The 23,705-nt window shown below is 41.5% G+C and overlaps 1 protein-coding gene across 1 annotated transcript in view; it reads right to left on the bottom strand.

Annotated features, from left to right (window-relative positions):
* cdh13 (cadherin 13, H-cadherin (heart)) overlaps positions 1-23,705 on the bottom strand; it is a 1,009,596-nt gene that overhangs the window by 690,666 nt on the left and 295,225 nt on the right. The window contains exon 3 of the mRNA XM_048606112.1: positions 13,761-13,972. Coding sequence (XP_048462069.1) covers positions 13,761-13,972 — 212 coding nt within the window. The remainder of the gene's footprint in view (positions 1-13,760; positions 13,973-23,705) is intronic.

Raw genomic sequence — 23,705 nt, forward strand, 5'->3', positions numbered from 1 at the left:
ACTCCACTTTAGTTATAGCTGGTCATTCTGAAAAGAGCCCCCTTTATTCTTACATTTGCTTTCCTCTCTGTTAACCAATCTAGAATTCATGGTCATGTTTTATCTCAGTCTTTTGAGCCCTAATCTTGTATAACATCTTGTTGAATGTTTGTACAGTATGTTATTAAATGCATTCTGAAAATACAAATATTTACATAACAAACCTAAACAGGTACCCCATCATGCAGGAAATGAAAAGAAACAATGTTTTATATGCCAACTTTTACTTTTATTTACCATCTAGTGCTCATTTGAAATAATTCCTTTGACAGTTTACACATTATGCTGTAGTGTGAAATCATTATTTGGAACAATTATAATTTAATTTTCCGTATTAAATTTATTTTTATAACTAATTTTAAAATTAAGCAATTTCACATAGTTTTAGGGACAGTACAAAATGCTGAAAAATGTACTCTTCATTATTACGTCTTAACAACTTGCACTTAATGTGGCACTTTAGCATCGTACACTATCCAAAAACACTTCACAGCAGTGTTAGCAAACAAAAATTACCATAATAACTAACGTGCTATGTCTCACAGCTAGTATGTAATATGAACCTAATGACAGGCTCATCGTGTCATCTGGATTAAGTAGTGCATTATAGCATCGAGTCTTCACCGTCAAGTTAAGCCTCATATCATGACATGTGACCTGATGGTATTAGGTTCCCCATCTCACTGCGTACTCTTGTGGAATGGCACGCTGAGGAAAGCATGGTACAACTCATATCTGAATTGGTTAGCTGTAGCTCATACCATGTGAATGCATGTGATTGCAGCAAGTAGTACAGATGGAGTCAGTGAATAGAAGGTTGACTCGCATCCGGTGACTCCATCTACACTCCTCACTGCCTTGGAAAAGCAGCCAACATCAAAGACCTCTCCCACGCCAGTTATAATCTCTTCCAACCTTTTCTGTCAAGTAGAAGATACAAAGCTTAAACACACGTGCGAACAGATTCAAGAACAGCTTCTGCTCTGCTGCTTTTAGACTTGTGAATGGGCCTCTCAAATTTTAAATTTAATGTTGATCTCCCTCCTTGTGCACCTTCTCTGCAAGTGTAATGTTGTATTCTTCACTCTGTTCTATTACCCTAATGCCCTTTGTATGCTATGATCCGCTTGTACAGCACATAAAGCAAAACTTTTCATGTTCCTAGATACATGTGACAATAATAAATCAAATCAAAAATTGTAATCATGTCGGTCTAGGAGCTGTAATTAAATTCTGTTGGATCCCTCAGTACGATCTTGCCCACATCTTATTGCTACGTCTTGGGAGCTAACATAAATAGCATCTCATCATGTACGGAAACACTGCTCAAGGTAGAAAGTCCATCATAATATCCATGTAAGATCATGAGGACAGATCAGATCTGGGTTCACAGTGATGGCCATTTAAAAAAGAAAAAGTCCTCGATATTTATACATCGTATCACATCAGCAATAATACATTGGCACTGGTTCTAAGGAGTATAGTAAAGTAGGAGTGAGAGACAGAGAAGCAATGAGGTTTTGGATGCAAGGGATTTGCAGTTAATACTCAAACAACGAAAAGGAGAAATACACTTTGAAGCTAGAATTAGAGGAGTGCATAAAATCTCAAAGGATTGAGGTTATGGGGGAGATTACTGAGATGGGGGCATCAGGATGAGGCCGTGAAGGCATTTGAAAATCAGGATGAGAATTTTATAATCGTAACATTGCCAGACCAGGAGTCAATTAAGTCAGTGAGTACATGTGTGATGCTTGAACAGAACTTGATAGAAATTAAGACACAGACAGCAGCATTTTGGTAAGCTCACCAATTTATGCAGGGGCTGCACAAAGAGAGGCCAGGCAGAAGAGAACTGAACAATAAAGCTCAGAGGTAAACAACATATTGATAGAAGTATCTGCAGCAGATGAACTGTGGCAGAGTACGACAGCTGCAGACATGGAGGTAGATGTTATGGCGATGGAGTCAGAACTGAGCTGAGGGTCAAATAGCATATCAGATTCAGCTTCAGATGGTGGTCAGAAAGCATTGGATTGTGTTGGAAAACAAAGACATTGGTTACTTTTTCTTTATTTCTTATTTTTCATTCAAGGGATATGGGTGTCATTGGCTAGGCCAGCGTTTACTGCCCATCCCTAATTGCCCAGAGGGCAAATAAGAGTCAACCACATTGCTGTGAGTCTGGAGTCACATGTAGGCCAGACCAGGTAAGCTCAGCAGTTTCTTCCTTGAAGGGCATTAGTGAACTGGATAGGTTTTTCCTGACAATTTGGCCATCATTCGACTCTTAATTGCAGATTTTTAAAAATTGAATTCAAATTCCATGTCAGGATTTGAACCCAGGTCCCCAGAACATTACCTGAGTCTCTGGGTTAACAATAATATTAGCAATAATACCATTAGGTCACCACATCCCCATAGTCTTTGTAATGTGTAATTGAAACTTACATTTAAAAGATTACTCCAGTTGATGCAGTCTGTTAATGGTTTACTGAGATACAATAGGTTATTGCATGTTTAAACATCCAACTGAAATTGGATAAGTCATTTTTTTTCATGTTATCATGCTTGGCCTAATGACTTGTTAATTAACAGGGGAGAGAAAATGCTGACAAAAGGAGATTGTTTCTAAAAACACCATATGAGATGAGACATGAAGCCACTTTAATAGTGGCTGAGCCATGTCCCTTACAGATCCCCATAGCTTTTCCTGCATTAGCAGTTCAACACATGATGAAGGGTAGATTATTTTAACATTGCATTATCTCATAATTAACCTTTAATCAAATAATCATTAGACCAAAATTTATATTCTCTCGAGATGTTTAATTTTATCCAGTATTTCTGCTGTTTTCCCTGGAACAAACCTGTATAATGCCAGGTAAATCAAACATCCCTCAGCAAAACTATAGCTACTGAACTCCATCATTCTTCAATGAAGTCTAGATAATCCATGACAAAATGGCAAAAGAATAAACTGAAAGATAAATAGTGTTTAATTTGTAAGCTTCATCAATAATTATGAGTGAAAACAATCCATTAGTCAATTGTATAAATGTATCATTATTCTACTGTTCGTCTGTTAAAATCAAATGTGAATTAACATTTTGTAAGAATTGTAAGTTATTGTGACTCAATCGTTAAACAACAGTGCATGTAATGTAAAAGATATAAAACATAGAACATTAACCTCCAGGTGGCCAAGAAATACAGGTGACATGTTTTTCCTCACTCTTTGGGAGTATTCTTCAAGACTCCCAGGAAACCAGACCTTTCCTCTTCAGGCTGTCCTGCTAATCCAAATCCAATCAATCTGAGTGCTTGTGGCAGTTCCTTAGTGGCTACCATGTACTGCGCAACATCTCATTCCAGGCGCCACTTCTCACCAGATTCAAAGAGAAGACGGATGGAATTAAACTGACAAGGCCTCAGAATGAAAATCTCTGGGGCCTTTTGCGACAGGAGTGCAAATGATTTAATGTCAATCTCTGTTGCCATCACGCAACTTCCACTTCCCCAAAGTGAACATCAATTCTGCCACATAGAGTGCTTTCCAGTCAAAGGTATATTGTTCATTTTAACAGAATTTGAAAGGATAAAGTATTTCGACTTATATTATTCAGGTAACAGGGTGAGGAGGAGATCCACTTTTCCCTCTACTCCACTTCCTGTTTGGGTGCGTCACAAGTTTTGAATTTTGAAAGGATACCAGATCACAAATTCAGTATGTACTATCTACGTGCCATTTACAAGATTGAACCCAGATGGATATTTTTGAGTAACACACAATAAAAGCTCTGAGGGAGAGGGCACAAGACAGCTACCCTGCTGCAGCTAGTATCTGTAGTGATTGTAATGAGGTCAGCCAGCTGGACCTCATAGAACATAAATTCCCCGATTGGATCTGTTAATCTGGACCAATCAGGGAGCCCTGGGTGACAGATTTAAACAGAAGTATTGTGGCTCTGTGGTTAGCACTGTTGCCTCACAGTACCAGAGACCCAGGTTTGATTTTCAGCCTTGCGTGACTGTCTGTGTGGGTTTCCTCCCTCAGTCCAAAGAACTAGCATAAACAAGACTGTCAGAGGTTCTGCTCATTTTGAGAGCTGGCTCTGAGGGAGCTAGATTAGTGTCAAGGACACTCCACATGTAAATAAAGGGTGACAGGTTACCAGCCTCTGTGGAGTTAATTTTAGTGGTGATGAGAGTGGGATTAATGATGTAACCATGGAAAATCACCTACTAACTAAAGCCCAACTGGACTTCAGATAGGCACTACAACTGGCTTTATCATTGGAAAAATGAGGCAAGTGGATCATATGAATTACAGGGTATTCCAATGGAAGTGGACACCCTCGCCACTCCGACTAAGCTTGGGGAACACTAATTGAGTCAAGGAAATTGTGTAGCCTCACTCAGCACATATATTGAACAGGGAGAGTCTAGGTAAGCCCACAGCAAAACCCTAAAACAAAGCCAAGTCCCAGACAAACAGTTAAAATTTTCTTCATGATCCGGGCTGGCAAGCCAATTTAGTTGTGGAGTCGAGACAGCAAAAGAGAACCAGTAGATTTAAAGTGAGTAAGAGAGCTCATAAACTAGTATCCAGGAGAGTATACACTCTGGAAAGCACACTTGCATCTGTTTTGGAACAGTTAAATTGCTTAGCAACATCCAAATTAGAACTGAAAATAAACATCTGGTTAAATGCTCATTCGGTTCTAACAGAGGTCAATACCAATGTGGCTGTTTCAGTGATAACCTAACCAGTCTTTAACAAAATTCGCCCTGGACTCCAACCCTTAGGTTTACACAAGGCCTTGGCTGGACTGAAAACCTATACTGGGGAACCTTTACAACTTAAGGATACAACTTCAGTTCCAGTCTCTCGAGAAGCAGCTAGTTCAGTTACCATTGATTGTATAAAAGCTTCAGGCCCAAGCCTGATGGGGTGAAATTGGTTGAGAAAGATTCACCCAGATTGGCTCAACATTTTTCAATGAGAAAATGGCCATCTGAGTGAAGCCCTAATTAAATACCCAGACGTTTTTCAGGAAGGTCTGTCAAAGGAGCCAAGGCCACCTTGCATGTTGACCAGGAAGCAATTCCACGATTCGGCAGGGCTTGCCTGGTACTTCGCAGGCAAACCTACAGGCAGAAATCAGGAGGCTGGAAAGCAAAGGAATCATCAAACCAGTCCAGTTTATGGAATGGCCAACACTGGTCATATCGATGGTGAAGCTCGATAAGTTGGTTCACCTTTTTGGGTTTTTTTAAAACAAACAGTTGAACCGCTTTTTGCAGCTGGATAAATACCCAATTTCTCGTGTAGAGGATTTATACGCAAAGCTGGCGCACAGGCTTTCTTTCACAAAACCATGCCTCCTCACAGTTGCAGTTAGATGCAGATTCCCAGAAGTATGCTACAAAGATACCCATAAGGGTTTGTGCCTATATACGTGACTGCAATTTGGGATATTGTCCACCAGCGCAATTTTTCAGCGGATGACAGAGAACATTTTACAAGCTAACAAGGTGTAGAGCTGGATGAACACAGCAGGCCAAGGAGCATCAGTGGAGCAGGAAAGCTGATGTTTCGGGCCTAGACCCTTCTTCAGAAGAATGTCAGCTTTCCTGCTTGGCCTGCTGTGTTCATCCAGCTCTACACCTTGTTATCTCAGATTCTCCAGCATCTGCAGTTCCTACTATCTCTGAAACATTTTACAAGGTTGTCATTTATCCAGATGACGTGCAAATAACAGCGAAGAACAGTAAGGAGCACTTCGAGAACCTGGACAGAATCCTTAGATGTTCCTCCCAGGCGGATGTGCACCTTAGAAGGGAAAAATGTGTTTGAGGGACCCCAACTGACCTACTTGGGCTACAGAGTCTACAAGTCTGGGTTACATCCATTGGCAGATGAAGTGAGGGCAATCAATGGTGTCCTGCCTCCCAGAGCTTAGGTCTTTCCTTGGGCAAGTGAATCATTATAGAAAGTTCATACATTACCTGGCCGTTATCCCTGCACCTTTACATCAACTCTTTAAAAAAGGGTCAGCCTTGGAAACGGTTGCATTGGTTGTGTTTTCAGCCATAGCTTTTAGGGAAGTGAAAAAACAGCTAGCATAATCTAAGGTGTTGGCACACTGATCCCAAGCAAGATCCGGTATTGACAATGCAATGCCTCTCCATATGGCATCTGGGTAGTTTTAGCTCATAGATGGCCCAATGGAGAGAAACATCCAATAGTAAATACACCCAGGACTTGGGCTAATGCAGAGTGTAAACATGCCCATAGAGAAGGTAGGTTTGGGGGTTATATTTGGAGTCAGGAAGTTCCATCAGTACCTTTATGGAGGTAAACTTCTAAGAATAATGGACCACAAACTCCTGCTAGATCTATTTAAAGAGGATAAAGCAGGAACGCCAATGCCGTTATGCAAGAGAGCCAGTTTACTTCAGGTGATGAAGTTCAGTGTACGAACCATTGGTATGGCCCTGCATGGTTAGAGGCATCATCAATACGAGGTCACGTCCAGTGATGTATCAAGGTCAGTTAGGTGTAACGTCCTGAACAAGTGCATGAACAGTATCAAAGCTGCAAACCCACAAACGGTGTGGGATTAAAAAATGTTCCTGGCTCCTCAACAGCCTTTCGACTGTTCCAGAAGCCATGCGTTCTCCCTCTCTGTCAAGCGTTCAAGATACCTTGGAGTCTGAGATGGACACAGTGAATGTCACTGCCTCGATGCCTTTGCTGCCTGAAGAAGAGAATCAATTTTCTGAGGTGCTCCGGGTGCAAGACATGAGCTATTTTGTGATATATGCTCGCTGTATCAGAGCCAGAGTTGGAGGAGTCTGACCCAGTGCTAAAGTGTCCCAGGAGCTACAAGAAAAAGAACTAATTTATGTTCTTGAACTCAGAGGGGAATCAATGTAGTGATTGTAACAAGGTCAGCCAGGCAAGCCTCATAGAAGATGAGATCCCTGATTGGCATTGTTAACCTGGTCCAATCAGGGAGCCCTGGCTGACAGGTAAGAACAGGAGTGTCAGAGATCCTGTTCACTCAGCTAACTGAGGGAGCTGGATCAGTGGCAAGTGTAAATGAAGGGTGACTTGGTGTTGGGATACCGGTCTCTCTGGAGTTATTCGATTGGGAGCCCTGGCAGACATATAAAAAGGGTGAGTGTCTGAGATACTGACACCCTGGTACCTGACTCTGAATGAGGCAGTGCTGAAGTCAAGGACTGTTCACGTGTAAATAAAGGGTGACTTGGTGACAGGATACCGGCCTCTGTGGAGCTATTTCAGCCTCAGTCTGTCTCTCAAATCAACATGCACACCAAAGGTTGTCAAATGAGCTTTCTCCCTGTTGACTTATTACAAAAAAGATTCTTTCCAAGCCAAGGTGATTAATTTTTATTGCTCTATCGATTAACTCTGGAATGATACATTCTCCACCTTATTTCCTTGGATCGTGCATCTCCACAAAATGGAAGGCGACTTCTCAAGTACAAATTAGCAGCAACTTCAAGTCAATTTCCTTTGCTAAGCAAATGTCTCTTGTATAAATAAAAAGGTTCAACATATAGAAGACCAGCTAATAAAATTGGTGAGATCGAATACTGTGTGCAGTTTGATTTTTTTTTAAGGAAGGATGTAATTGCATTAAAGACAGTTCAGAGGTGGTTTACTGGATTGACACCAGAAAAGAGCATGTGGTCTTTCAGGTTAGGTTGGATAGACTGGACTTGTTTCTGCTGAAGATTACAAGAGCAAATGGTACCTTGATTGGAGGTCCTGAGTGATCTTCACAAAGTGGATGTCGATAGATTGGGTCCTCTTGTGGGCCAGTTCAGAAGCATAGGGATGGTTGTTAAAATTCAGAATTGACATTTTAGGACAGAGATCATGAGAATTTTATTCTCAGAGGATTGTACAACTTCAGAAGATGATGGAGACAGTCACCGAATATTTTTAAGTGTAGCAACAATGGATTGTTGTTAGTCAGTGTGATAAAGTTTATTGGGAACAGATGACAAACACAAACAGATCAGCTTGGGAACCCTGCAGCCCAATGGTATCAATGTGGATTTCACAAGTTTCAAAATCTCCCCTCCCCCCACCGCATCCCAAAACCAGTCCAGCTCGTCCCTGCCTCCCTAACCTGTTCTTCCTCCCACCTATCCCCTCCTCCCACCTCAAGCCGCACCTCCATCTCCTACCGACCAACCTCATCCCGCCTCCTTGACCTGTCCGTCCTCCCTGGACTGACCTATCCCCTTCCTAACTCCCTACCTACACTCACCTTTCCTGGCTCCATCCCCGCCTCTTCGACCTGTTTGTTTCCTCTCCACCTATCCTCTCCTCTATCCATCTTCTATCCGCCTCCCATTCTCTCCCTATTTATTTCAGAACCCCCTTCCCCTCCCCCTTTTCTGATGAAGGGTCTAGGCCCGAAACATCAGCCTTTCTGCTCCTATGATGCTGCTTGGCCTGCTGTGTTCATCCAGCCCTGCACCTTGTTGTCTCGGATTCTCCAGCATCTGCAGTTCCTACTATCTCAGCCGTAATCTAATTGAAGGTTAGAGCAAATTTGAGGGACCGAATGGTCTACTTCTGCTCAGGTTTTCTTTTTCACATTCGAAATTAAATATTAATATTCTGTATAACCCAGCTTTGTAACAACAAAAGATTAATCTCCAATTCAGCCAAAAAAAGGATGAAAAATATGTTGAGCATGATGTGGGCCAACTTCCAATAGGGCTGATTTGACACAGTTGTGCCTGATTGTACATTAATTTTTAGTTCTTTTCCAAATTGTGTTTGGCAAAGCCAGTCGTGAGCTGCTGTGGACAATTACAAGAAAAGAAAAACTGCTGCAAAAATTTGAAGAAATGGGGTCCTTTAAAATATGGGGTTGCAATCGAGTGGTGACGGTCCAGTAAAATAACTTTTTCTTTCTAACTTCAATAAGAGTGAATTTATTCCCATTGTGTTAATCAGAATTCCCAAAGAATATATCACAAACAAATGTGGTTACAAAACCATTCTTACTGTTAAATGCAGAATGAGAATTTCATTTAGACTTTGTAGATGAGTAATGGAGTACCGCAGCACTGGAACCTTGCTTTTGATGGCTAGCAAAGTGAGGTGCTACTATAGGAGTGGAGTGTGAGAAGCATTTCACACTTCAGGACACTTTAAGAAAACACTGTTGTGTTCCTGGCACAATCATCTTTGCCTGCTTCATCAAACAACCTTCCCCTCGGTCATAAGGGAATGAGCAGACTGTTCACTGATAATTATCCAGCTCAATTTATTGCTCTTCCAACAATGATACAGCCAATGCCATCCTGCAAGACCACCTGGAAGATATCCAACCTTGTGCTGACAAGTGCAAAGTAGCATTTTCTGCACAGGTGTCAGCTCCAGTTCAATTATAGCACTGCAATTGAAGATCACTCCAGGGACTTGTTCACATAATCTAAGATGGTATTTCAAAGCAATACTGAGAGTGTGGTGGCTTTCGAATGAGATGTTAAAATTAGGCTCTGTTTTCCTCTTATATGGGCACGAAGGTGCCAACAAACCTGTTCAAAGACTAAGGGAGTTCTTCCAATGCCCTGACCAATAAAGTATCAAAAAGGACATGAGGGATAACTTTATTCACATGGATAGTGCTTCATGTGTGGAATGAAATGCCAGAGGAAGTGATGGATGCAAGTACAGTTACAATGTTTAAAAGACATTTGGATGAGTTCATGAACAGGAAAGTTTCAGAAGTATATGAGCTAAACGCAGGCAAGTGGGACTAATTTAATTTGGGAACATGGTCCATGTGGACTAGTTGGACTGAAGGGTTTGTTTCCATGCTGTACAATTATGACTGTATAATAGTTATTCTTTAAGCACAATCTTTATAAACGTACAGTTATTCCATCCATTGTGGTTAATGGCTCATAGTTGTGTGCACAATGCTTTTCAGATTTCTCTATATTACAGGAGCAGCTATATCTCAAAAGATATCCATTGGCTATAAAGCATTTTAACTATCCTGTGTATATGAAAAACTCTCTACGGAGCTGAATCTTATTTTTTTGGACTAAATGTGAGTGTGCTGAGTTTTTCGGAGGGATTCCCACCATGAGGCACAGCAACTGTTCTCACTGTATCTTACCAGACCCGGCTCATTAACAACCTCTACAGTGTCTCTCACATCGGATTGGGGTCCAATTTATCACATGGCATTCCTGGAATGACTCGGCACTCTGTTGATATCATGGAACTGACCTGCACCCCATACACCCCGCCATCTTTAAAAGCCCATTATGCACCCAGACAAGCACCATCATTCTAGAGCTGCCTAGCTGGGTTCTTGACATTTGTCCATGGCATGGCAGACAGTGGAAACCAACTACCCCCACATCTATTTTGTGGACAAGACAGAGTCCTGTTGGACCCTGTGATCAACAGGCAAGACATGCTGTTCTTGCAGCACCAACAGTGGAAGCCACAACACCAAAGCACACCTGCTTGGTCAGAGGTTCCCACCAGTCTCAGCTGCCCGGAGAAATGCCCAGGACTGTAGAAAAAAGGCCAACTCATGAGGTTAAGTTCCACCATCTTCTCCCTGATACCGCACACTCATTACTGTACCCACCCCCTCCCAAGGCTCCAGCTGTACCACCCTCACTATTGACTATAACAGCCTTCCCATTTGTTCACATGCACTCCATCCCTTAGCACCACGAAACCTGCATGCCTTCTGTGCTGCCTAATCAATGCTTTGGAAGACCTCCCCATCTGCACCAAAGGTAACAACTGTACCATCCACTTTCATCTCCCTCAATACCTGCCTCTCTCATCCTAGGAGAGAGATAGCCCACAACAGGACAGAGTCCACATGGGTGGGGGAGCTGTTTGACTTTTAGCTCCTTTTCCCATATGGGGGAGACAATCCCAATTCTAACTGCCCCAAGTGGGGCCTGTTAGATTCTAGATTTAGATGTTTCAAACTTCAACCATGAAATGACCCTTAAATCATATTTTTGAGAGTTAAAATTCAGTCTAAAATCCCAAAAAACATATCAGAAAAGTAACTATTCTCTCATAAATAAATCAACCATAATTTAGAGAAATATCAAGAAGAATTAATAGCAAAATTTCATTTGGATGGACTGTAAAACTCCCCAAAGAAAGTCACATTTTAGATCTTTTAAGAATGCTATCACTCATGTCGGGCTACTTCTAACAAGGGGAGTAAATACAAGAATCAGCAGATGAAAAATTACACTTTGCCTTATTTCCATGCATTATAATATCTAAAGGAAGCTCTAGCTTATATTTTCAAGACAATTGTTATGAAGATAGAGCAGACACCCTCAAAATATATTAACGTAGCCTAGACCCTAATTTTTTCTTGTTTTATAGGTAAATGTCAGGTGCTGTGATCCAAGTGCAATTCGATTGGTTAAACTACTCAAAGTTAAGCAAAAAACAATTTATTCAAACACCATAGTTAGACCACAAGAAAAGGAGGAAGAACTTGGATTAACTTAACTCTATTAGAAAACTATTACTAATAAACTGTTCCAATATTGTAACATCCCACAAACACAGCCTTCACAAACAGGCAAATTCAGATCTCTCACATGCAATCCAGCAGCTTTTGGGTGTAATCAAGTCAGGGAAAAATAGCTTCCAATTCTTCAAGATCCCAACATTAATTGCTGCTGAAAACTAAAAACTTAAAATCTCTGGTTTTGTGGGTGGGAGATTGACCACACTCATTCAGGCTGCTTCTATTGTTTCAGCCTTTTAAAAAAAAGCGCTCAAGCATTACAAGTTGTTTATCTTCTCAGACTGCTCGTCGCCTGTCCCCCAATCTCTCTCAAAGAAAGTAGGACAAAACATACCTCTTAAAGCCACAGCATTGTCACACCATACAAAAACACAGCAAGACAAAATGTGACAGAAAATCACACTTGGTACAGAAGTGAAACAATCTGGTTGTAGTGCTGTGGGCTCGAATTCATGGTCAAACAAAGTCTTGTGTTTTACGACACCGAGCACTTCCTTAGAACTCAGTCTATTCTTCCCAACATTTAGATTGTCTATTGTCAGACATGAAGTTACACCATTGAAAGGAGTCAATGGCCAATCCATCAAGGTTCTGCATCTGCTGCTTTTTACATCAGCCAGAGAGACTTCACTGCTGACTGTTTACCATCATCTTGCTCTCACATGGATAAAGCTCTACTTGGCATCTTTGTAGACGGAATGACTGATATTAGTAACTTTCCACAAGAGTTGCCAGTTAATTTTCTTTTCTCTTGTTCATTAAGATTACAAGACACTCAGTGCCATTAATGAAGCTCCCTACACAGTAAATTATTAGCATGGAGCCATTTGGAATGAAGTGACTGAAATAATTTTAAGCATCATTGCAGGAAAGACAAATCGATACCATTCACTGAAAATTATAAATTTACAAATTTTCAATTCCCTCCATCATAAGGTTAGAAGTGGGGACATTCGCCGATGATTGCACAATGTTTATCACTATTCATAACTCCTCAAATACTACAGCAGTCCATGTTCAAATGCTACAAATGTGAGAAGCCAGTTTCCCACCCCCCCTCCCCCCAACAGAGAGTGGTGGAAGTCTAGAATATGCTGCCAGGCATGCCAGTGGAGGCAGATATGATAGGGGCATTTAAGGGATGTAGGTAAGCACATGAATGTACAAGGAATGGAAGAATATGGACCAAAGGCAGGTAGAAGGGATTAATTTAATTTGGTGTCATGTTCAGCACAACACTGTGGGCCAAAAGGCTGGTTCCTGTTCTGTATAGTTCTACGTTCTAAGATCTGCACAATATCCAGGCTTGGGCTGAAAAGTGACTAGTAACATTTGCGCCATGTAAATGCCAGGCTACAACCATCACCAAGAAGAGACAATTTAATCACCATCCCTTGACATTCAATGGCATCACCATCACTGAATTCCCCACCAACATCCTTGGGGTTAGAATTAACCAGAAACTCATGTGGACTCACCACATAAACTCAGTGGCTACAAAAGCAGGTCAGAGGCTAGGAATACTGTGGCGACAAACACACACACCCAGACTCTGCACACCCATCCAACCCCAAACTTGTCCACCGTCTATGAGGCACAAGTTAGGAGTGTGATGGAATACTCCTCATTTGCCTGGATGGGTGCAGCTCCAACACTCAAGATTTTTGACTGGCACTACATCCACAAATATCCACTGCCTCAACCACCAATACTCAGTAGCAGCAGCGTGTACCAGCTACTTGATACCTGCAGAAATTCACCAAAGATTCTCATACAGCACCTTCCAAACCCACGTCCACTTCCACCTAGAAGGACAAGGGCAGCAGATATATGGGAACACCACCAACTTCAAGTTCCCCTCCAAGCCACTCACCATCCTGACTTGGAAATATATCGCCGTTCCTTCACTGCCGCTGGGTCAAAATCCTAGAATTCCCTCCCTAATGGCATTGTGGGTCAACCCACGGCAGGTGGACTGCAACGGTTCAAGAAGGTAGCTCGCCACCACCTTCTCAAGGACAACCAGGGACGGGCAAGAAATGCTGGCCAGCCAGCGACACCCACATCCCATGAAAATAAATAAAACAAAGCACGTCAGTTTTACATACATGTTTATATATTTTCTGTTATTACCTTTAAAACACTACTACGATTGTCTTCTTCTCCCACAATCCTGACTTCAGCCAAGTCCTGCGCATGAACAGACGTTGCCTGGATGAGGAATCCTGGCACACTGGCTGCCATTGCTTTTACAGCAAACACAGATCCATCTGCTTCAACCCGAAAGTCTGGGTTAGAAATTGAAAACTCCAGCCCTTCATTCCCATTGCAGTCATCAAATAGCACTGAAAAGACAGAGAGAAAACAATGTCAATTAAGAGATAGCCTTCAGTGCTAGCTTCCTTACTTGAGAAGCAGTCTCTTGCTGTTACTCATGCTGTGAGGAACAAAGCCCAGCACAGAACAAATGTGGATCTTTGCAGCCATTAATCTTATGAAATGATAACAAAACTGTCATTATTAACAACACATTGCCTTTACTGTTGCCAATATCTCACTTATAATAAAGCTGGGTGACAACACCAACAGAAAGTTTAATGCATCGTACATTAATACAGTTTCAAAAGAGCTAGCATCCTTTTCCCTTGGTACACAATAAGCCTTTACCACAGAGCTATGAGCAATTAACTTTAAGTCAGTCAATGTGTGCAAGGTAAGCCAGACAATACTTTGTGGATTCCATATAACCTAATCACACTTATATATATTTCTATAAAATAAAGTGCAATATTTTCGAACATACAAAATTTCTTTAAATCAAGATGCAATTTTTAAAAAAATAAAGTCGTAAACAAAGTCCATTGTCATTTTCTCAGTGCAAAGAGGAATGAGAGTAGATGCATGGGAGAACTATCACCTGCAGGTTCTCCTCTAAGCCAGATAGCATCCTAGTTTGAAACTATATTGTTGTTCCTTCACTGTCACGGTGTCAAAATCCTGAAATTCCCTTCCTAACAGCAGTTTGAGTGTCCTAACACCCCAGAGTATGTCGCTCAAGATGGTGGGCAGCTCATTACCACTTTCTCCAGGGCAATTTGGGATGAGCAATGAATGCCGACTCAGCCAATATTGTCCACATTCCACATGCAACAAGAGCCAAACGACATTAAGTTCTTTTAAAAACAATCCGAGTCAAATTATTACAATCAACCAAGTGTTAATCAGTTTGAGGGTAAATTTATTTAGGATATGGTAGACTCCTAGTTAATGTAATAATACGTAATATAATACATAATAAAATTGGTTGCTTGTACAGCTAACATGGAAATTGGATTTTGCACACCAATTGTTAATAAGACAAGAAGAGTTATACAGCCTTATTTTGAACAATTCTATGTGTATTTCAGCAATTCCCAGTTAATACCACAGAAATGTCAATCAAATGACTTAAAGCAAGCTAGAACAAACATGAGCTGTATGACAAAGTCAAGACAAAGACATTGGAACCACATTCAGATTGTATCAATGTATACTTTGCAGTACAAGTCATATTTCTCAGAAATCCATTCCAGAAACTACGTGGCTCACTTTTTAAATGATATCTTACTCTTCCTGTTCCACTGCAAACAAGCCAGAATACAATCTGATGATAGCTCAATACATCTGTTCCAACTCAGTGAAGAATGGCCTTATTTCTTAGCCTCTAGCTCATTGTAGTTCTCTGATCTCAAGACATACATTTCGTTAACCTCCAGACATGGTTCTCTGCAAGGTCTCTGAAATAGTTGAAAATTTGCAGCATACCACTTATGTTCAAAGGAAAATGAGAGATTATTTGTAATATTATCAGCTGATAAATTGTTAGCATCACACAAGTGTAGGTTTTTTTTTCATAGTTTTTCTCAGTTTGTTTTTTAAAAAAATGTTAATTGTATGATTGCCAAGGTAAAAGGTTTAAATGTTTGAAGTTTTTCCATCATAAATCTCATCAGAACATCTGAACAAGGTTAAAATTCAGCAAATATAGCAATATTGAAAGGTTTATGTGAAGGTATGAAGTTATTTTAAGTTTCAACCAAATAAATAGAAATCGGTATGAAAATCGGAGGCATAACTTTCATGACCCTTTGCATCAAGGAGCTAACATAAGCCAGTGGTTATCTTGATTTGGTATTCATAATATAGCCAGAGAATATGCAGAAAATTGAAGTCATATCACTGTGGAAAATGGTTACCATGGATAACAAAAGTTACCATAATCTGTTCACTAGCAAAATCATTTAACAAACCCTATTGGAATTCTCTGAAGAAACAGCACATGCTGTGGATAGAGGAGAACAGAGGTAGATGGGAATGTGGAATTTGAACACAAACAGATCAACCATGAAATCATAGAATGGATGTATTGTACTTGGCTTACCAGAAGACATTTGATAAGGTGCAGAAAATAAAAGCGCTCACAATGTAAAAGGTCAATATATTGGCATAGATAGAAGATTCGCTATCTGACAGGAAACAGGAGAACATGTAAGTAGGTAATTTTCTGGCTGACAAGATCTCATGATTGGTGTGTCACACGAATCAGTGTCAGCCCCTTAAAATTTTACAATTTACGGAACTGACTTAGATAAAAAGGGACCAAGGGTATGTTTGCTAAATTTACTGATGACACAAAGATAGGTAGAAAAATAAGTTGTGATGAGGACAAAAGGTTGGTTAAGTCACTGGGCAAAGATCAAGAAAATGGAGTATGATGTGGGAAATTGGGAAATTGTCTATTTTGGCAGCAAGAGTAAAGAAGAAGCTGATAGCTAAATGGTAAGAGATTACAGAGCTATGAAATGCAGAAGGATCTGGGTGTCCTAGTCATGAATCACAAAAGGTCAGCATGCAGGAGCTGTGAAGTTGAGAAGTTGAGTAGTGTACTCGTGGATTGGAAGGCAGGAAGTTAGAATTTGGTGTTTATAAAATGCCAGGGGGAGAAGCAGTGCTTGGTCCCTTTAAAAGATGATGATGTGCTTTTTCCATGCTTAGAGATTTAAAAAGGACAAATGTGAGCAGCTTGAAAGCTTGTAAGAACAGAGAGCACCCAAATTGAAACACTTTTATCAAAAGGCCATACAGTTAGCAGACAAAGCAGCAGTTTTGTTTTGTTATCAAGACAGGTCTTGAATTTAGCCAATCAATTTGAACCAGGCACTTAGATACCAAAAACCAATTAAATTTAAATCTGATGGTTTTGACAACATAGGACTAATCTTATTGTAAGAAATTGATAGCTCAAGTGTATAAAAGAAGAGGGCAGTTGGACAAAGGCAGGAGATCTAATTGCCATCTGCTAGAGTTAACAGCTCTCAGATCACAAGGGAAAATCACTGGCTCTCACAGACTTCTCCAAGTCTTAGGGAAAGCACCGTCTAAATCAAAAGGTACCAACACCACAACTGGTTAATATTTCTGACAGAAGAATCGACAGAGAAGGCGTTCCTGACAGAACATTCGACGAAGAAGTCACAGAAGGCTCTGGAAGACAAGTAACCTGGCCGTAAATTCGAGAGACTAAATTCTATTTATTTATTTTATATAAGTGAGACTTGTATTTACTGGAACAGCATACCATTAGAATCTTGTTTTATTTGGCAATGGTTAATAGTTAGGGTTTATTTGGTTTGTCAATTGTCTAGTTAATTTGCTCACTGTTAGAGTTAGATAAATAAATTGTTATTTGTTGATCGTAAAATGAGTGTCAGGGATTTGGTTTATTTAACAACTAGAAGTTGCTGAAAGGCAGATTACACTGCTTCTCACACATCTTTTAACAGATTATAGAGTGAGCTGCACTCCTTTGTATGGTTCGGTTTTTGTTCTCAAAAGGGGGAGGAGGGGTCAACCTCTGCTTCATAACATTGGTATAGCAAATAATTAAGGAAGATAACAGAAGTTTATCATTAATTGAGAGGAGAATTGAATATAAAATTAGGAAGGTCATGCTTACATTACACAGAATATTTGAGAGACCACATCTCGTGTAGTGTACTGTCTGAAGTATTAGACTTTTTATTCAAGGAAGGATGAAAATGCATTGGAAGCTGTTGGAGAAGGCTTATTGAATTAAATTAATGCCTGGAATGGGCTCCTTTTATATCCTTCCTAAAATCCACAATCAGGACTGACCTGCCAGATGTATTGCTTCAGCCTGTTCCTGTCCAAATGAACATTCCTTTCATTTCTTTCCATTGGAGTCTTTTTCTTCCCTCTTAATTGTATTTCTTTCAATCTAGCCTACTGTAATTGTTGTTCAGTATGGTTTTCTCTACACTAACAAAACCAAAACTTAGACTGGGTGACTACATTGCAGAACATCTCCACTCAGTCAGTAACAATAACCCCAACCTTCAAGTTGCTTGCCACTTCAATGCACCATCATGTTCTCAAGCTAACATATCTGTCCTCGGCCTGCTGCAGTATTTCCACACAAACCAAACAGAACCTTATTTTCCACTCAGGCACTTTGTAGCCCTCAGGACTCAATATTGATATCAACAACTTCCGACCATGGACACTGTACTCCATTTTGCTTATCCTAGCCCCAAACTCATCTTTTTTTTTTGCATGGTTCAGCTCTCAGAGAGCTGACCAATTTACACCTATCATGAACACCATTAACTCCTATTCCTCATCTATAATACTCCTTGGGGTCAGGCAGGAATGTGGAGTAAACAGATTAATCATGACTTTATTGCTGCTCCTAATTCATAGGTAAGCTTATAAATAAAGGAGCAGCGGTTGTTTGGCAACGTTTAAGAGTGTGGCATGCCTGGAGAGGTATAATGCTGAGCATACAAAATACCTGATGTCAAAGCTTAGATTGTACACGTGACCCAAAATGGATCAGGAAGCTAATTGAGTAAAAATAAAAAGGGAGGAAAAGGTCCAAGAGGATAACTGGAATGAATATAACAAAATACAGCAAATGCATAAATTCACTTAGAAAAAGCATAGCACCACAGATTGAACAAAAATGCCACAGAAACATACAAGGAGATAGCAAGAACTGCAGATGCTGGAGTCAGAATCAACACAGTGTGGACCTGGAGGAACATAGCAGGCCAGGCAGCATCAGAGGAGCAGGAAAGTCAACATTTTTCAGAACTGGGCAGGGGGAAGGGAGCTGGGAAATAAATAGAGGGAGGAGGGGTGGGGCTGGGAAAAGGCAGGTTGGATAGTGATAGATGGATGCAGGTAGGGAATTGTGGGGATTGGTCAGTGAGAAGGGTGGGGCGGATGGGTGGGAGAGAAGTTGGGCAGGTTGCGTCAGGTCAAGGTGGTGAGTGGGAGGATGGGTGGAGGTGGGGGTGGGGGTGGGGAGGTGGGCTGGTGATAGGTGGATGCAGGTAGGGGATGGTGGGAAGGGTTAGATGGATAGGTGGGGAAGATGGTGGACAGGTTGTGTCAGGTCAAGGAGGTGGGGTGAGGTGGAGGTTTGGATGTGGGAAGAGGCTGGTGGGGTAGGGAGATTTTAAAACTGGTGAAAGCTATGTTCAGGCCATCGGGCTGTAGGCTCCTGAGGCAGAATATGAGGTGTTGCTCCTCTGGTTTGCATGTGGTGTCATTCTGACACTGGAGGCGGCCCAGGATAGACACGTCATCAAGGGAGTGGGAGGGATTGTTAAAACGGTTAGAGACTGGAAGGTGTCATTGATTATTATGTACAGAGCGCAGACGCTCCACAAAACGATCCCCGAGTCTGCGCTTGGTCTCACCGACGTAGAGGAGGCCACATAGGGAGCCAGGCTGGAGGATGTACTGGTGAAACACTGTCAGACATGGAAAGTTTGTCTTGGGCCTTGGATGAAGGGAAGGTGGGGGGGGTGGGGGGGTGGTGTAGGAGCAGATGTAGCACCTCCTGCGCTTGCAGGGAAGGTGCCGGGGTGGTGGGGTTAGTGGGGAGTGTGGAGCGAACAAGAGAGTTGCAGAGTGAGAGGTCACTACGAAAGGCAGCTAGAGGTAGGGAGGCAAATATCTCTTGGGTCATGGGTTCGGATTATAGGTAGCAGTAGCACCCCATCATCCTCCGCCACTTTCACCACCTACAATCCAACCCTACAACCAAAGAGATAGTTCCTTCCCCACCCCTGTCTGCCTTTCCAAGGCTCCACTTGCTCTGCAACTCCCACGTCCGCTCCACACTCCCCACTAACTCCATCACACCCACCATTCCCTGCAATGGCAGGAGGTGCTACACCTGCCCCTACCCCTCCCTCCTCACCTTCATCCAAGGCCCAAAGCAAACTTTCCAAATCCGACAGGGGTTCATCCGTACATCCTCCAACCTGGTCTACCGTATCGGTTGCTCCCTTTGTGGCCTCCTCTACGTTGGTGAGACCAAGCGCAGACTCGGGGACTGTTTTCTGGAGCATCTGCACTCTGTATATGATAATCAGCAACATCTTCCAGCCACAAGCCATTTTAACTCCAACTGCCACTCCCACTCCCTGGGCGACATGTCCATCCTGGGCCTCCCCCAGTGTCACAATGACGCCACCCAGAACCTGGAGGAGCAACACCTTGAGAGCCTACAGCCCAATAGCCTGATCACAGAATCCACCAATTTTAAAATCCCCCCCCATCCCCCAGCATCATCCCATGTCCAAACCTCCCTCTCATCCCCACCTCCTTGACCTGGCACAACCTGTCCATCTTCTTCCCCATTTATCTGCCCCACCCTTCCAACTGACCAATCCCCACTGCCCCCTACCTGCAACCACCTATCACCAGCCCAGATCCCCTTCCACAGCCCCACCCAGCCTCCCTCTCACCTCCTTGACCTGACACAACCTGTCCATCATCTCTCCCACCTATCCACCCCACCCCTCCCACTGACCAATCCCCACTACCCCCTACCTGCATCCACCTATCACCATCCCATCTACCTTTCACTCTCCCCACCCCTCCTCCCTCTATTTCCCAGCTCCTTTTCTCCTCCCCAGTTCTGAAGAAGCGTCCCGACCCAAAACGTCCACTTTCCTTCTCCTCTGATGCTGCCTGATCTGCTGTGTTCCTCCAGCTCTACACTGTGTTGTCTATAGAAACATGCAATATTTTAACAGAAGACTTTCAGAGAAGAAGCGAAAATCATAGAAGGCAAGGACAGAAATGGAATGGTGAGAATGAGCACAAAATCGCTACATATCTGATTATTTCCTTCAAGCATTCACAGGAATGGACATAGGTAGTGTGCCTCCAAAACATTATAACTAGAATAAAGTCAATAATTTAATTATAGGAGAGACAAAAGTCAGAGATAGACTAAAAGAATCAAACCAAACAAATTACGACAGATAGGTTTATTTATTCCAGGTTTTGAATGGAATGAGGGGCAGAATTTATAATGTGTGAGTATTTATTACATGATAACATTCAAATTAGGCTGGTCCCAATGGTTGGGCAGTTCAGGACAAGGAGTCACAAGATTGTGGTGAGGAGAAATTCCTTCACATGTAATGTGTGGGGAATTCATTCCCACAGAAAGCTGTTGGGATCAAAACATTATAATGATTTCAAGAAGGAGTTGGATATAGCACTTGGGCTAAAGGAATCAAAGGATATGGGAGAAAAGCAGGAACAGGGTATTGAGTTGAATGATCAGCTATTATTATTAATGGCAGAGCAGGCTTAAAAGGCCCAAATGACCAATTCTTTTTTTCTATGTTCTTATGTTTAACACTCAATTCCTAAAACCCACTCTGCCATTCAATTAGGGCAGCACGGTGGCTCAGCGGTTAGCACCACTGCCTCACAGTGTCAGGAACCCGCGTTCAATTCCACCCTCAGTGCGTGTGTGGAAGTTAGGGTTAGGGTTACCCTTGAATCGAGTCACCCCTCACTCATCTAAAGTAGAAGCAAGCTCAGTCTGTTTTACCTTTTCATATAAGATAATCAGATCATTCCAGGCTTCAATCTAGAAAACTCATCAGAGCAATTTCAAATATCTTTACACACATTTTAAACTGATAGAACAACCTGACACTCACTCTCAGTTTAATTGGCTCACAAGTTCTGGAGTGAGGCTTGAACTCCTAACCATTTAGCTCATTTCAAACATTCTGCAAACTAAGAGGAGTCAACATTAACTCATTTGCTAATAACTATCTGTACCTGCAGAATAACTGTACATTTTCATAATTACTACTCTAAAGTGGACATACCATGTAAATGATGTGGAGGTGCCAGTGTTGGTTTGGGATGGACAAGGTCAGAAATCACACCAACAGGTTTATTTGAAAATGCAAGCTTTTGGGAGCCTAAGTCCTTCTTCAGGTGTTAGTGAGAGAAGTAATATCAGACATAGAATTTATAAGGATAAGATCAAAAGGTTCACACTATTGATGAGGATGTATTAAACAAACCTAAGATGCTGTTAAATCTTTAATCAGTTAGAAGGTTTTAAAAATGATGAATATGTATATTTAAATCCCCAAATTTCTTTCATGTCATGGTCCTGAGAGAACTAAAGCTTTTATCAGTGTAAAGAAGAGGTGATATTTTAGGTCAGACAATGCATGTTAGGTGTGAGACCTTGTTTAGAATCTGTTTGTGTTTTGGTTTGGAGTCAGACTGGTTTTATTTCTAAAGTAGGAATTTATAAAACGCTATATTGATTGACTGTCTATAACTGGTGTGATTTTTGAACAAGATAGAATGTAGCTGCAAATAAAAAAGTGTGTGTGCGCGTGCGTGTCGTCACGAACCCTAGATCCCAGTTGACGACGTCCTCATGGGTAACGTGTACAAAACAACAGTTTGCCATTGTGTTGAAGTTGATAATAAATCTGGAATAAGGATGCAACGTTGACCCTGAAAAAGACTATTTGCAAAATACTCTGCTGTAATTCAATAACGCTTCTTTGACCTCCTAAATTTATGATGTCTACCACCTAGAAGAGTTGAGCCAGAAAGCACAAGATCACTGCTACTTGCAAGTTCCTGTCCACTTCACAGACCAGTTTGACTTCAAAAGAAGGTATAATTTCTTCATACTGGTGGTTTAACATCCTGGATCTCCATCCCTAACAACATTGAGATTATGCCTTCAGTACATGGGGTGAAACACCTCAGAAAGGCAACCCATCATTGAATTCTAGAGAGGAATCAGATGGGAAATGGCCTTGCAACTGAGGCAATGTCCACTGATGAATAAATTACAAAAAAAAAATGGCAACATGCTGTGTGGGATTAACACCACATAGACTATAAATGTTCAGAAAATAAGTGCCTTGTACCTCATGCAAAGCTTCTGAAGTTACCTGTAATTTAATCGAAATGTTTAGACAAAGCTGTCTGTACTATTTCAGCATCTAATAATTAATTACCATAGAGGAGCTCCATTCATATTTTTAAGGATTTAGGTTATGTAGTAGAATTGTAGTTTCCGTTAGGATGCTATTGTTGCACATGGGTCAAAAAGGGTTAATACTGTGAACTGTCATGAGGACCACCCACTCTGCTGCTGTCATATGGACGAGCGAGCAGAAAAGCTTGGCATCTCAAAGGAGTAAGATCTAATATTGGGTAGTCCTCAAAGTTCCTGGAACAATGTCAATGATATCAACGTAACCTGAAACAGGTGCAAAAAATGCAATAAAATATATCTTGTTGACTTTGAGTTAGACCAGGAAGTGTTTTTCCCTCTACCACACAGGACCAAGTAGGCCCTGTAGTTCTCTATGTGTCAAGAGGATGGTGACAGCAATGTTCATCATGAGAAGTAACCCATACAATGTACTAAACTGGCATGCCCAATAACAGCTACCAAGGTCAAAATCCTGGAACTTTCCTAACAGAATTGAAAATGTGCCAACACCCCAAGGAGTGCACTAGTTCAAAGTAGCTGCTCACCACCAGCTTCTCAAGGATATTTGGGGATGAGCAATTAATGTTGGCCGTAACAATGATGCCATGAAAACAAATGTTGTAAAATATTAAGAGACAACAAGGTGCAGGGCTGGATGAACACAGCAGGCCAAGCAGCATCATAAGCCTCTCTGCTCCTATGATGCTGCTTGGCCTGCTGTGTTC

This window comes from Rhincodon typus, chromosome 15 (genome assembly GCF_021869965.1).
Source record: "Rhincodon typus isolate 14 chromosome 15, sRhiTyp1.1, whole genome shotgun sequence".
NCBI classification, from domain to species: Eukaryota; Metazoa; Chordata; class Chondrichthyes; order Orectolobiformes; family Rhincodontidae; genus Rhincodon; species Rhincodon typus.